Below are 15,083 nucleotides of genomic sequence, written 5' to 3'. Positions count from 1 at the left end.
CTAACCTTGTGTGTCTACAATAATAGTTACTAGTTTTCTTTAATGTGACTACACATCTCATTCTACAGTCTTTTTTTTTTTTTTTTTTCTTGTGTTCATTCTTTGTAAGAATTTAAGCTGGGTTCACGCTTGAGTTGTCCGATATGAGCTGGTGACAGTGTATGAGCTATTTCCTTTTTTGTTAGGATGTTGTAACCAAAGAGCCCTTTCTCCTGTATCAACTCATCTCTTGTAAACGTTGGCTGGAATCCACAAAGTCCTTTCTGTAGGTACCTCTGTCCTGCCTTTTTCATTTTTCAAGGGCTCTTTTCATGTAATGCTGTAAATTGTGTAGATTAAATTCCAGAACCTGCTTTTTTAAATGTATTAGTTAATAGAATAGGTCAGTTGTCAATAGCTGGACAAGTACTGCAGTCCTACGTGCCACTTTCCATGTTTTTTTTCCTAACCTAAGGCAGTAGTAAACAGCACAAGTCCAGTTTTGTAAATACTTGTCATTCAGTAAGACCCCTTCCTCCACCCTCTTGTTCCTCCAATAACTTGATCAATGTGTAAATCATTACAGCTGTGGAGCTGAGACCCCAACACTGGGATTATGAGAATTGACCTACAACACTTTCTTAACTCCCCAAATCCATTTCACTAATTAGAGCTGGAGGGTTAAGAGTGGCAGCATTCCTGGCAAGATCTTTTGTAGGAGTCAATGGATAAGTTTTCTGGCCTTGACCTGCCTATTATTACATTTTCCAAAGTGTTAAAATTGCGGGGTCAAATGTTAAAGGTTTTTTTGAATGACCTCAACATGATTTTGTAAAAAACTATGAAGTGTCACAAGTAAATGTTGAGTAGCAATAGTATCCTAACGGAGTAGGTGGTAATATTGTCTAGTCGGTTGTGTCTAATTAAGTCTTCTTTTTTCTGGCACATGAAGAAGGCTGAATATAGTCAGGGCCAGATAAACACAGAGAATTTGATTGTTCACCACCTGTTTGCTTGATTAAGCAAAATGTGATATAGTCAGTGTTCATTTCACTTAATAGAGTGCTTTTTACACAGTTCTGAAGGATCTGTGCCTCTATGCCACCCTGGCTTTTTCTCATCAGCATGTATGTTACCTTCCTATTTTAAAAATATTTTAAAAAGCTGTTCGTAATCCTTAGCCCTAACATATGTCTCCTTATAGAAAATGTACCACTGCACTGAAAATTCGATTAGGGTTGGATAAAATATTTTAGGCTTTTGGGGCCATAAAAGACCTGTGAGCAAAAATAACTGTCATAGTGAACAATTTTAAAGATAGGTGTTGTAGACCTATGTTAAGTAGATTTCTTGTAAGCACTCATGGGTTGAATGTCTGGCACTCATTGAATATCTTTTGTGGATGTTAAGCTAAAAATTGAAAGTCCTCCATTGTTGAAAACTATTACTGGATAGCTAAAAAAAAATCCTGACAAATATCAAGCTTTTGATACTACTTAGGGTTCTTAATCATGCCGGTACAAAGAAATTTTAGTTCGCCAAGCAGTAGAAAAATTGTGAAGCTTAAGGGCTCCAATACAAAATCTCTTTAACAGTTCCCCCAACCGTCACAGTTCTTTTAAGTTTTGGTCTTCTCAGATGGGCCAAACTGATATTTGGGCCTCTTTAGGCTGCAGGCCATGAGTGCCCCTACTGTAATAACACCCCTAGTGCCAAGTAATTTCTAGTTCATTAGCTCCCATACTTCTAAATATACATCCAGGTTTGTGAGCTATAATATTTGTATTTTTGTTTTGCTTATGTCAAATGTGATTAAAAGATGAGAACTAACTACATTGCTTTATGGCCTCCAGAATGTATTTTTAAGTTTTTTTGAGGGGAAGCTTTATAATAACTAAACGTTAATTAAAAAGTTAGCTTCAAGTTGAAAAAGTTAATGTTTTTACAATGCAAACTGTTGATTTTACCATTTGTAAATGAAGTAATGTTTACAGTGTTTTGTCCTTAAGTATTTTGTTTAGTAAAGATTATTAAGGAAGCATACATTTTTAGAAACCTTTAAATAATAGTAGTGGATGGAAAAACCTAATTAAGAAGTCCAGTTCTGTTATTTTAAGTTAATGAGCGTAGGCCCTGTTACACGGAGGCTAGAAGCGTTGACTTGGTCCTTTAAAATGCTAAGCCTTGGGATTTTATAAGGTTTTCAGGACTGTTTCAAATAAAGCTTTTAAAATGTTAAGCAATCACAAAAGTTGTCTTAATCAATACCATTTGACAACCACATACTTGAAATAAAGCCCCAAATTCTCATTTCATAAAGCCTTTAAGTATTCGTTGGTCAACCAGGTTGAAAGTGCCGGAATACCATTCACTGCTAAGAGACTCCCATATTAAAAGTGATTTAAGTAACAATTAAGAGGAAGTCGAATAAAGCAAATCCTCACTTCTAAAAAGAGGCGCTGCCATGAATGACAAAGGACAAAGCTGTGTACTCCTTGTAGTGAATTTACATGGTAATACTGTTTCCATAGTGAGGATAGGAGGTGTACCAAGGAACTTGTTACCCTGCAAATCACTAACAGTGGGGTTTCTGTGTTTTTCTCTTACAGAAATAGAGGCAAAAGAAGCATGTGATTGGTTAAGGGCAGCAGGGTTTCCTCAGTATGCACAATTATATGAAGGTAAGTGCTTCTGCCATAAAGCCATTCTTGTGCCGTGTTTTACTTGTGCGAGATGAAACGTCTTGTATATTTTTCTAGAGTAAGTCAAATTATATTAATCAACCAATAACCCACAAAAGCATGAATATGACCAAATATCACTATAAAGCATAATAATTATTAGTATACAGTAATAAAAAAAATATAAAAACGTGTGTGTGTGTGTATATATATATATATATTTATTTATTTCTCTTTCGTCTCATTGGGGGGACACAGGAACCGTGGGTGTGTGCTGCTGTCACTAGGAGGTTGACACTATGCATGAAAAAAATGTTAACTCCGCCTCCGCACTATACACCCTTCCGACCGGTTGTAGGACAATCAGTTTTGCTTAGTGTCTAGTGATGGGTAAAATGCGTTTTTTTTTTTTTTTTGTTTTTGTTTTTTTTGTGAGCCGGCTCTTTTGGATCGGCACACCAAAAAGAGCCGGCTCTTTTGGCTCCGAAAACGGCTCTTCATTTCCTATTACCTTTGGCTTTAAATTTGAAGCCAAATTCTGGTATGTGTTAACCCATGATTGTATACCTTTTAGTAAAAATCTACACATGTGCCAATTTATGACATAAAACAGAATAGTTTCCAGAATAACCAGATTTTATATTATTTGCTGTAAAAACGTTAACAAACACAAAATGAACATGCAAAATAGCAACAAGATCCTAATTATCAGTGCCACATTTTAAAGCTACCTTCACACTTGGCAAGTTCGCTGTGGGCTGTCTGCTGCAAACAGTCTGCAGCAAAACTGCAGTGTCACTTGTCGCATCTGCATCCAGGCGGATTTAGATAAGGAATTTGTGCCGTTGTGGGTCGGGCGGTGACAGCACGGAGCTGTGCGATCGGTCCCCGGAGGCCAATCACGGAGTTCTGTGCGCATGTCATGCGTGCGCACAGAACTGCCTGTCGCATCTCCGGCCCCGCCCCCTGAGGCAGGGGCATAAGAGAAAATGCAGCGCTGGAGCCGGGAAAGGTAAGAATTGAGCCTACCTCTTTAAACCTGATAATTTCTTGCTGGGGTCATGACTTTATCTGGCATAAATTGGAGTATAGATCTCTGGGTTGTTGCAGGTCGTGGTCTAGCTGATGCCTCAGAGGTGGTTGCAGACACTGCAGCAGCAGTTCCAGTAGTTGCAGTGGTGCTTTCATGTTCCTCAATCTGCACTGTTGGATGTACATTTCTAATATGTCTGTGAAGGTTGGTGGTAGACCCTGCTCGGTATGACAATTTTATCTTACAAATTTTACATTCTGTTTTTGTGTTGTCGATGTAATCAAAATGCGACCAAATCCTACTTCGTTTGCGGCTGTCACTCATCTTGTTATCCACTGTACGTGCACTACTCTTCTCTCTGCAGGCTATCAACCTCCCTCTTTTTTTATTTGTGGGTATTTTAAAAATAGTCTGTGAGGAAATTAATACCCAAGTTCCTCACCGTCACCAATATGGTTGCAAAATTGGGAGGATTTGATTTGATTACACGCACCTCAATCTGCATGCACTACTGTTTGTTACACTCTGTATCCGTCCACGACACATCCATCCAGGGTAGGGCAGGCTGCCAGGAACACAGCGTGTGTGTTAACTTAAAAACAATCACAAGAGGGCAAGGAATGCTTGTCACAGATTGGAGGGGGGCGGGGCTGTCAGTGCTATGTGAGGCAGCAGGAGGAGCATGCATTCTTTCTCAGTCTCCTGGATAAGATCAGAGTGACTACTGCCGGGAGGGGCGGAGCAAGAGGGGACTGACTGTGGAACGTGAACTGGCAAAGAGCCGTTTAAATTTCAATTGGCTCCCTGCCAGGAGCCGGCTCATATGATTCACTATAAAGAGCCGGCTCTTAGAGCCGGCTCCTTCGGGAGCTACCCATCACTATTAGTGTCAGCAGGAGGTAGATAGAGGTCTCTCGCAGACCCATGCCTACCTCAATGTGCGTTGTTCCTTTTCAGTTAACCATGGAAGGGATACAGAGTAGATATGCTACATCTGTATTCCCACACTGGGATTATGAGTACGGCGTGTACTGCTACCCCATATCCTCATGAATCCCGCAGGCAGGACCCTATCCCCACCACAGAACTCGTGTTCATGTGGCAGCTCCTGGTCGTGACCTTCGTCTCCCATCACTTGCCCACCAGAGCCTGATGATCGAGAGAGATGCCCTGCAGAAAAGGTTTGGGACAGCAATCTTTTCATGCAGGTAAACTGACCCCTGTTACGGGGTGAACTGGAGGTAAGAGGCTGCAGCGTTGCATGATCTGCTCACCTGCCGCTCTGGCTTAATGTGACCACTGTAATCGCACTCGGGCTTGCAGCCCATGGCTCTATACTTAGGTTAAGAGCCAACACTTGCTTTCAAGCATGCGGTGCAGCGCGGTTCCAGCCTCCTCCCGTGGCAGAGTTATGGCCCTGGGCTCCAGCAGGAGCCCAGCATGGCCGACGCCAGATTCCCAACAGGCTCCGCCCCCCGGCTTCCTCTTCCTGTACCAGCACCATCTTGGTGCTCCAGGAGGCCAGAGCAAGGCCCCGCCCACCACTTCCGGGCGGGGATTTCATAAGGCTTCTAGGCAGTGGCAGGGCTGTTCACCTCGCTCTCTCCCCCACTTTGCCTGTCAGAGCTCCCACATTACCCCTGGAGCAGGAGGAAGCCACCTTGCCTACCGCCCAGGGGCCATCCATCGCCACGGGAGACAGCGAGTGTCCAGGATGGGCCTCTTCCTTATCTGAGTCCATGGCCGACCTTACCAAGGTTTCACAGACCTTGGTAACGGTACTTAAAAGATTGCCACTTCAGACTCCAGTGGACACAGGAACACCAAAGGAGCCTCCTTTGTGCCTTCTAGAGGCCGTAAAAGGTTTAGACAGGACCACCAACCCAGGTCCCCTTCTCACTCCATCTCACCGCCAGAATTCCTCTGGCCGTCTGCCTCCTCCCGGTCCTCATCCCCGGAATCAGGCGAGGCATTAACAGAGACACACTCAGAGGAGGGTTCTGAGTATGGGCCAGAACAGTCCCAGGTCAAGGATATGGTTCAGGGCCTCATTGTCGCAGTCAATGAGACTTTTAACATTGGGGACACAACATCAAAACCTAATGATCAGGTTTTTTCATTTATGCGTCATAAGTCCCCCTCTAGGGTCTTCGCCTCCCACAAGGATTTTGAGGAAGTGTTGGCTAGGGAAAAGGAAAACCCAACCAGGCGGTTTCAGAGAGGGAATAGTTTTGGGATTCTATATCCCTTCCTTCCAGATATCACCGCCAACTGGACTGCCTCCCCTTCGGTGGACCCACCAGTGTCAAGACTCGCTACCAATACAGTCCTCCCTCTTGCCAGTGGGGCAGCCATAAAAGATTCCAATGATAGGAGGATAGAATCCCTATCAAAATCCACCTTTGAGGCAGCAGCCGCTACATTGTGTCCAGCGTTCGCCTCAGCCTGGGTAGCTAAGTCTGTTACAGAATGGGCCAAACAGCTTAGACAGGGCATATTAGCCGGGGCACCACCAGCGGAACTGGCAGAGTTCGCAGATCAAATCTCTCATGCCGGGAGGTATATGGTATCAGCAGCCCTGGATGCTGCGTCTTGCGCAGCTCAAGCATCCAGTAAAATGGTAGCGGACGGTCTGGCTAAAGGCTTGGCAGGCTGATTTGTCCTCAAAGAAGTCACTGACCAATCTGCCGTTTCAGGGCACCCGGCTCTTTGGGTTAATGTTAGATCAAATCATTAAGGATGCAACAGGGGGTACAAGCTCCCTTCTCCCTCAGGCCCAACCTCGTCGATATGTTTTCAGCCCTTTCAACCCTTTCGCCATACCCCAGCGACAGGCACTTATGCTCAGGGCCCACAGAGGTCACAGGCACCGAGAGATAGGAGGAAGGTATCATTTCGGGCCACCCCGTCATTGCTTTCCCGCAGTTCCAACAGCAGAGCTACCAGGTCAGGGCCGGGCAGAGCCACTTCAGCCTGACTCCAGCAGGGAGTCCAACTCCCTTCCCAGTACCTCTCCCAGACTAGGAGGCCGCCTTCTCATCTTCAGAGATGTCTGGCAGAATTCAGTAGAGGATGTCTGGGTAAAGGAGGCAGTATCAACAGGATGCAAGGTAGACTTCAATGCGCTTCCGCAAGATCGCTTCTTTCTATTGCAGTCACCAAAAGATGCTGCTATGGCTCTAGGCTATTTTTGCAGCAATCGACTCTCTCCTCAATGCAGGAGTAACTCAAACCTGTTTGTGATGCCAAAAAAGGATGGCTCATTTCGTCCAATACTAAACTCTAAACTCCTGTAACGCCTGGTCCACTCCCATCTTATCCGCTATCTCTTTGATAACTCTTCCGCTCTTTACAGTCTACTGAAACTGCCCTCACTAAAGTCTCTAATGATCTACTAACAGCTAAATCAAATGGTCATTACTCCATGCTAATTGTCTTGGATCTCTCTGCAGCATTCGACACTGTGGATCATCAGCTCCTCCTCACTATGCTCCGTTCCATTGGCCTCAAGGACACTGTTCTCTCCTGGTTCTCCACCTATCTCTCTGACCGCTCCTTTACTGTATCTTTTGCCGGTTCCTCCTCACCTTCCCCTTACTGTTGGGGTTCCTCAAGGGTCGGTTCTAGGCCCCCTCCTCTTCTCCTTGTACACTGCCCCTATTGGTCAAACAATCAGTAGATTTTATTTCCAGTACCATCTCTATGCTGATGACACCCAATTATACGCTTCTTCTCCTGACATCATGCCAGCCTTTCTAGAAAACACCAGCAATTGTCTAAACGCTGTGTCTAACATCATGTCCTTGCTATATCTGAAACTGAACCTGTCAAAGACTGAACTCCTTGTGTTTCCTCCCTCTTCTAATGTACCTATACCCGACATTGCCATTTCTGTGTGTGGTTCCACTATTACTCCCCAGCAACATGCCCGCTGTCTTGGGGTCATACTTGACTCTGAGCTTTCCTTTGCCCCCCACATTCGATCACTGGCTCACTCTTATCTGCACCTCAAAAACATTTCTAGAATTCGACCTTTTCTTACTTTTGACTCTGCAAAAATTCTTACTGTTTCTCTTATTCATTCTCGTCTCGACTATTGTAACGCTCTTCTAATTGGTCTTCCTCTTATCAAATTCTCCCCTCTCCAATCTGTCTTGAATGCTGCAGCCAGGATCATATTCCTCACCAATCGTTACACTGATGCCTCTACCTTGTGCCAGTCAGTACACTGGCTACCCATCCACTTCAGAATTCAGTATAAACTTATTACCCTCACCCACAAAGCCCTCCATGGCTCAGCACCACCCTACATCTCCTCCCTTGTTTCAGTATACCACCCTACCCGCGCCCTCCGTTCTGCTGATGACCTGAGGTTAGCATCCTCAATCAGAACCTCCCACTCCCGTCTCCAAGACTTTACACGTGCCGCGCCAATTCTTTGGAATGCACTTCCCAGGTCAATACGATTAGTCCCCAATCCCCACAATTTTAAGCGTGTCCTGAAACCGCATTTATTCAGACTGGCCTACCGCACCAACACATTAACCTAATCTATCAGCCAAAAGTTTTACCATAACCAGGTTCCCCGCATCATGTTCCCACATGCTTTTTGCATCTATTTGCCCTCTGTGTCTGTACTGTTACACACTTAACATTATGGCTGGTCCATACAATCAGGGCAACTGTTACCACCCACCTTTCGTGTCTACCTCTTTCCTCATAGACTGTAAGCTTGCGAGCAGGGCCCTCATTCCTCTTGGTATTTGTTATAATCTATGTGATTATTGTTATGCTGTAATGTTTATTGTCCGTACAAATCCCCTCTGAAATGGAAAGTGCTGTGGAATATGTCGGCGCTATAGACATAAAATTTATTATTATTATTAGACCTCAAAAGGCTAAACAGATGGGTCCGCTTACGCCATTTCAGGATGGAATCGATTTGGTCGGTAATTACGTCTATGGAGGATCAGGAATTCCTATGTTCCATAGATATGCGGGACGCCTACCTACACGTCCCCATTTTTCAGGGACATCAGAGGTTTCTGCGTTTTGCTGTCCAAAAGCAGCATTTCCAGTTTGTGGCCCTGCCATTTGGGCTGGCAACAGCCCCCAGAATTTTTACAAAGATTATGGCAGTGATGGTAGCTATATTAAGGGTCAGAGGCATAATATTGGTACCATATCTCCACGATATCACGATATTCTCGTTGAGGCGCCCTTTTTCGCTCAGGCCCAGGAAAATCTAGCGGTAGTTTTAAACATGCTCTCCCGGTTTGGTTGGATCATAAACAGGGAGAAATCCCACCTAACGCCAACACAACGCCTAGAATTCTTAGGAATGGTAATTGACACCTGCCGCTCAAGGGTCTTTCTCCCAAAAAGAAAGTGGATTACCCTCCAGCAGGGAATTCGCGCTCTGTTGAAATTCCAGCTTCTATCCTTTCGCGCTGCCATGAGAGTCCTGGGAAGAATGGTGGCAGCTTCAGAGGCAATACCCTTTGCCTTGTTCCTTTCCAGGATACTGCAGAGGAACATCCTCCTTCAGTGGGACAGGGCCATCTCTTCACCGGATCGCTCCTTCCTCCCTTCCATTCAGGCCAGGGAGTCACTCAAGTGGTGGCTGACCTCCCCCCTTGTTCATCTGGGACAGCCTCTTCCCCCTGTCCACTGGCAGGTAGTAACTACAGATGCCAGTCTCCTGGGCTGGGGTGCGGTATTCCGCCACCTGACTGTCCAGGGACGATGGTCGAGGCAAGAATCCTCACTATCAATCAACATTCTAGAACTGAGGGCGGTCTTTCTAGCACTTCTACATAGGGAAAGATACCTCAACAACCAGCCAGTCCGGATTCGAACGGACAATGCCACTGCGGTGGCATACATCAATCACCAAGGGGGAACCAGAAGTCCCCGGGCACTGGCCGAGGTATCCAGAATCTTCAACTGGGCAGAAACCGCAATTCCGGCAGTTTACATTCCCGGCACAGACAACACGGCTGCTGACTTCCTCAGTCGGGATGGGCTCGCGGCAGGGGAATGGTCCTTTACACCAGGAAGTGTTCCGTCAGATATGCAAGCTATGGGGGACTCCAGATGTGGACCTCCTGGCATCGACAGAACAGAAAGATCCAACAGTTTTTGTCTCAAGATATCGCGATCCTCTAGCAATAGGGGTCGACGCGCTGGTCATTCCCTGGACACAGTTCCCTTACCTGTTCCCTCCCCTTCCTCTCCTGCCCAGGCTGCTAAAGAAGATCAAGGTGGAAGGGGTGCCTGTCATATTGATCGCCCCGTACTGGCCCAGGAGGGCCTGATTCGCAGAAATTATCTTCTCACAGGCACCCCCTGGAGACTCCCCGACAGACCAGATCTCCTGGCTCAGGGGCCGTTTTACCACCCGAATTCTCAGTTGCTCAATTTGACGGCATGGCGGTTGAAACCACAATACTGAGAGCAGCGGGTTTTTCAGACCGAGTCATTAATACAATGATCCAAGCTAGGAAGCCTTCCTCTTCCAGGGTCTATTATCGAGCCTGGAAGGCCTATTTTGGCTGGTGTGAGTCTAATCACGTCACTCCTATGCCCGGTTCCCTGCCGTCTCTCCTAGCTTTTCTCCAGGCAGGGTTAGATGGCGGTCTGGCCCTAAGTTCCTTGAAGGGCCAGGTGTCTGCGCGCTCTATTCTTTTTCAAAAGAATTTGGCCTCCCGCTTACAGGTTAAGACCTTTCTGCAAGGAGTGGCACATGTGGCCACTCCTTACAGATCCCCTGTGGGTAAATGGGATCTTAACTTGGTCTTGGAAGCCTTGACAGGTTCACCCTTTGAACCCCTACAGGAAGCTCTCATGTCTTTGTTGTCCTGGAAGGTGGTATTTCTCGTAGCCATCACCTCTATTACGCTGGTTTCAGAATTAGCGGCATTGTCCTGTCGTCCTCATTCCTAATTATGCACCAGAACAAGGTTGTTTTGCGGCCTCCTCCTAACTTTCTTCCCAAGGTGGTATCAGCCTTCCACCTGAACGAGGATATAATCCTTCCGTCATTCTGTCCCGTTCCAACCCATCCTCTGGAGCGTTTTGAATAAGCTAGGCCTGGTCAGGGCGATAGATTCTTATCTGGCCAGGACCGCTCCTTTCAGGAAGGCGGACTTGCTCTTTGTTATCCCCAATGGGGTGAGAAGAGGTCTGCCGGCCTCTAAGGCAACAATTGCCCGCTGGATCAGAATGGCAATTCTGGAAGCCTACTGGGTAAATGACAAGGTGTCCCCTGCTGGGGTCAAGGCCCATTCAACCCGGGCAGTGGGCACCTCCTGGGCGGTACACAACAGGGCATCAGACATGCAGTTGTGCAAGGCTGCCACATGGTCATCCATGCATACCTTTTCAAGGTTCTATAAGGTCCATACGTATGCTTCAGCAGATGCCAGCCTAGGCAGAAGAATCTTGCAGGCGGCAGTGGTGAGTTCTCCGACCTGAAGGAAGGTTCTGTCTTTTCCCACCCCAGAGACTAATTCTGGACGTTCCTGTGACCCCCCCCCCCCCCCCCCAATGAGACGAAGGAGAAAACAGGATTTTGGTTGCTTACTAGGACCAGAAGCTGCCACCTGAACACGAGTCCTGTGTTGGGGGATAGGGTCCTGCCCGTGGGATTCATGAGGATACGGGGTGGCAGTACACACCGTACTCATAATCCCGGTGTGGGAATACAGATGTAGCATATCTACTCTGTATCCCTCCATGGTTACCTGAAAAGGAACGACGCACATTGAGATAGGCATGGGTCTGCGAGAGACCTTTGTCTACCTCCTGCTGACACTAAGCAAAACTGATTGTCCTACAGCCGGTCGGAAGGGTGTATAATGTGGAGGCGGAGTTAACATTTTTTTTTCATGCATAGTGTCAACCTCCTAGTGACAGCAGCACACACCCACGGTTCCTGTGTCCCCCCCATTGAAGACTCTGAGAAACAGATTTTACAGTAAGTAACCAAAATCCTGTTTTAGTCAGCCACCAATTGTGCAAGTTCTCCCACTTAAAAAGATGAGAGGCCTGTTATTGACATCATAGGTAGACCACAACTGAGAGTCAAAATGAGAAAACAAATCCAGAAAATCATATATAAAAGAAGGAAAAAAATGCGGCACTCACCCAGATTTGCAGTGCAGTGTTTCTTTATTCAACCATTAAAGGTCACACAATAAAGGACGGGCAGATAACATGAGGCATGCGGGGAAAAAATACGGACGACAGCCGTTTCGCATACACAAACGCTTCAACAGGTCCAGGTTAGAAAATCACCTGATTTGGCAAGATTTATCTTCCAAATTATGGTGAAAAATAAGTATCTGGTCATTAACAAAAGGTCATCTCAAAATTCTGTTATATATCCTTTGTTGGCAATGACAGAGGTCAAACGTTTTCTGTAAGTCTTCACAAGGTTGGCACACTGCTGGTGGTATGTTGGCACATTCCTCCATGCAGATGTCCTCTAGAGCAGTGGGGTTTTTTTTTTTTTTTGGTTTTTTTTTTTGGGCATTATACTAGGCAACATGGACTTTCAAATCCCTTCAAAGGTTTTCTGTGGGGGTTGAGATCTGGAAACTGACTATCCCTGGCTACGAAGCCACTCCTTCCTTGACCTGGTGGTGTGCTTGGGATCCTTATCATGCTGAAAGACCCATCCATGTTTCATCTTCAGTTCTCTTCCTGATGAAAGGAGGTTTGCACTCTATATCCCATGATACATCGCCCCATTCATTCTTTCATGTACACGGATCAGTCATCCTGGCCCCTTTGCACATAAACAGCCCCAATGTATGATGTTGCCACCCCCATGCTTCACAATAGGTATGGTGTTTTTGGATGCAACTCCGCATTCTGTGTCCTCCAAACACGATGAGTTTTGTTTCTACCAAACAGTTCTACTTTGGTTTCATCAGACCATATGACCTTCTCCCAATACTCTTCTGGATAATCTAAATGCTCTCTAGCAAACTTCAGATGGGCCTGGACATGTACTGGCTTAAGCAGGGGGACACATCTGGCACTGCAGGATCTGAGTCCCTGGCGACAGTGTGTTACAGATGGTAGCCTTTGTTATGGTGGTCCCAGCTCTATGCGGGTCATTCACTAGGTCCCCCCGTGTGGTACTGGAATTTTTGCTCGCCGTTCTTGTGATCATTTTGACCCCACGGGGTGAGATCTTGAATGGAGCCCCAGATCGAGGGAGATTATCAGTGGTCTTGTATGTCTTCCATTTTCTTCTTATTGCTCCCACAGTTGATTTCATCACACCAAGCTGCTTGCCCATTGCAGATTCAGTCTTCCCAGCCTGGTGCACAGCTACAATTTTGTTTCTGGTGTACTTCGACAGCTTTTTGGTCTTCACCATAGTGGAATTTGGAGTGTGACTGTTTGAGGTTGTGGACAGGTGTCTTTTATACTGATAACAAGTTCAATCAGGTGCCATTACTACAGGTAATGAGTGGAGGACAGAGGAGCCTCTTGAAGTTGTTACAGGTCTGTGATAGCCATAAATCTTGCATGTTTTTAGGTGTCCATATACTTATTTTCCACCATAATGTAAAAAATAAATTTTCCAAATCAAAAAAGGTGATTTTTTTTTTTTGGATTTGCTTTCTCATTTTGACTCTGTCGTGGTCTACGCCTCTCATCTTTTTAAGTGGCAGAATGCGCACAATTGGTGGCTGACTAAATACTTTCCCCACTGTGTGTGTGTATATATTAATGAAAGCATATATACTGATAGAGAGAGATATATATCTATCTCTATCTATGTATAGTGAAACCATGCGAGCATATATAATATAGAATCAGATATAATACCAACCAGAGGTAAAGGTGAAGTCATGATGCCCATTTAGCCCGAGGCACATTTCGCACAGTGTGCTTCCTCATGGGTATGTTATGCAAAACGTGTGTCGGGCTGGCTTGGGCATCTTGATTAACCCCTTACCTCTGGTTGGTATTACTATATGTGTATGGTTTCATTATATATGTGCTATCATAGAATCGTAGAGTTGGAAGGGACCTCCTGGACCATCTGGTCCAACCCCCTGCTCAAAGCAGGATTTTCATTAGTATGGCTGCACAATGGACTATTAGATCTATACTCAATTAGAAGTATACTATCTTTGTTTTACATATTTGTATGAGACCCTGTATGAGAGTGTGTTTTTTTTACTGGACTATCTTGGTGTTATTGCAAATCATATAAGAGTAAAAAATAATCATATTCATATATTGAGTAAATAGTTTGACTTTTTTTTAATTCAATGATAATATTTTGTTGGTGCAGCATGAATGAATAATTGCCAGTTTAGAAACCACATATTAGTTACTAGTTTTTGGTAGCCTCTAAAATTTAGTTTACTTCATGAGATAAATTGCGGAAATGCAAGATCCTCATATATCTGCTTTCTTTACTGATTCACATAAGTGTTTCACTGTCTGTTGGTCTACTATGGGAATGAAAATGATATCTGATCCATGCTTTTGTAACACCATTTTGAGGTCACACGCAACAGGCAGTGTGTATTGTCCCTAGCTAACAAAATATTGCCCACGTGGGAAAATATCATGTTTTTGGGTTTTCAGTGAGTTCACGTCACATTTATTGCACTCTGTAAGGTTATCAGTTTCTTAATTAATGATGTATTGGGTTGCTGGTTTGCATATACTAAATAACCCCCCCCCCCCCCCCCCCCCCCATAAACATTAGAAAAAAGTCTTCCAAACATGCCAACCATCTGATGGCTATGGCGGTCTTCCGGCTCTTCCTCGACAGATGACTTTGGGGAAGAGAAGGATCGGGCATTTGGAATGACACATCGAGATTCAATAATATGTGGATGCACAATCGCCAAACATGGGATGATCCCCTTTCTCAAGTAAAATCCAAGTTAAAAAAAATGTCTCGAACACCCATTATTGATAGACTTGCTTTATTATGGCATCACAGATACAGAAACAGCAAGTGTTTTAACCCCCAGTGTACTGTACATCTGATTTTTTTTTGCCGTCACATTTAAAGGTTAATTTGACAATGTATTATACAGTGGTGCACTGCAATCTACCTATGACCCATTAGAAAATGATGAGCTTATGATAGAGCCGTGCCGCCCTTAATACCAAGCATTGGATGCGTAACATAGAAGACTCTGATCTGATCCTGATTGCTGTATTAGATTATATTACAAGTCCAGTGTGATGATAATGTCTGCAAACTGTAAAGCGCTGCGAAATATGTTAGCGCTATATAAAAAAAAAAAAATAAAGATCACAGGTCTCTGGCTTTTCTAATTGGGACTTTTCCCATTTTTCCAATTTACATGAGCTCTCCATGACAATGATAGGGTCACCTAAATAGA

At 44.9% G+C, this 15,083-nt stretch overlaps 1 protein-coding gene across 1 annotated transcript in view; it reads left to right on the top strand.

The window, feature by feature from the left end:
- Window positions 1-15,083, top strand: part of DLC1 (DLC1 Rho GTPase activating protein) — a 265,236-nt gene that overhangs the window by 217,008 nt on the left and 33,145 nt on the right. Inside the window, exon 2 of the mRNA XM_073583593.1 lies at window positions 2,589-2,660. Coding sequence (XP_073439694.1) covers window positions 2,589-2,660 — 72 coding nt within the window. The remainder of the gene's footprint in view (window positions 1-2,588; window positions 2,661-15,083) is intronic.

The sequence above is a fragment of the Dendrobates tinctorius genome, unplaced genomic scaffold, assembly GCF_039654945.1.
Source record: "Dendrobates tinctorius isolate UK_male_01 unplaced genomic scaffold, ASM3965494v1 ptg000079l, whole genome shotgun sequence".
Classification (NCBI taxonomy): Eukaryota; Metazoa; Chordata; class Amphibia; order Anura; family Dendrobatidae; genus Dendrobates; species Dendrobates tinctorius.
This window is presented reverse-complemented; position numbering and strand designations above follow the sequence as displayed.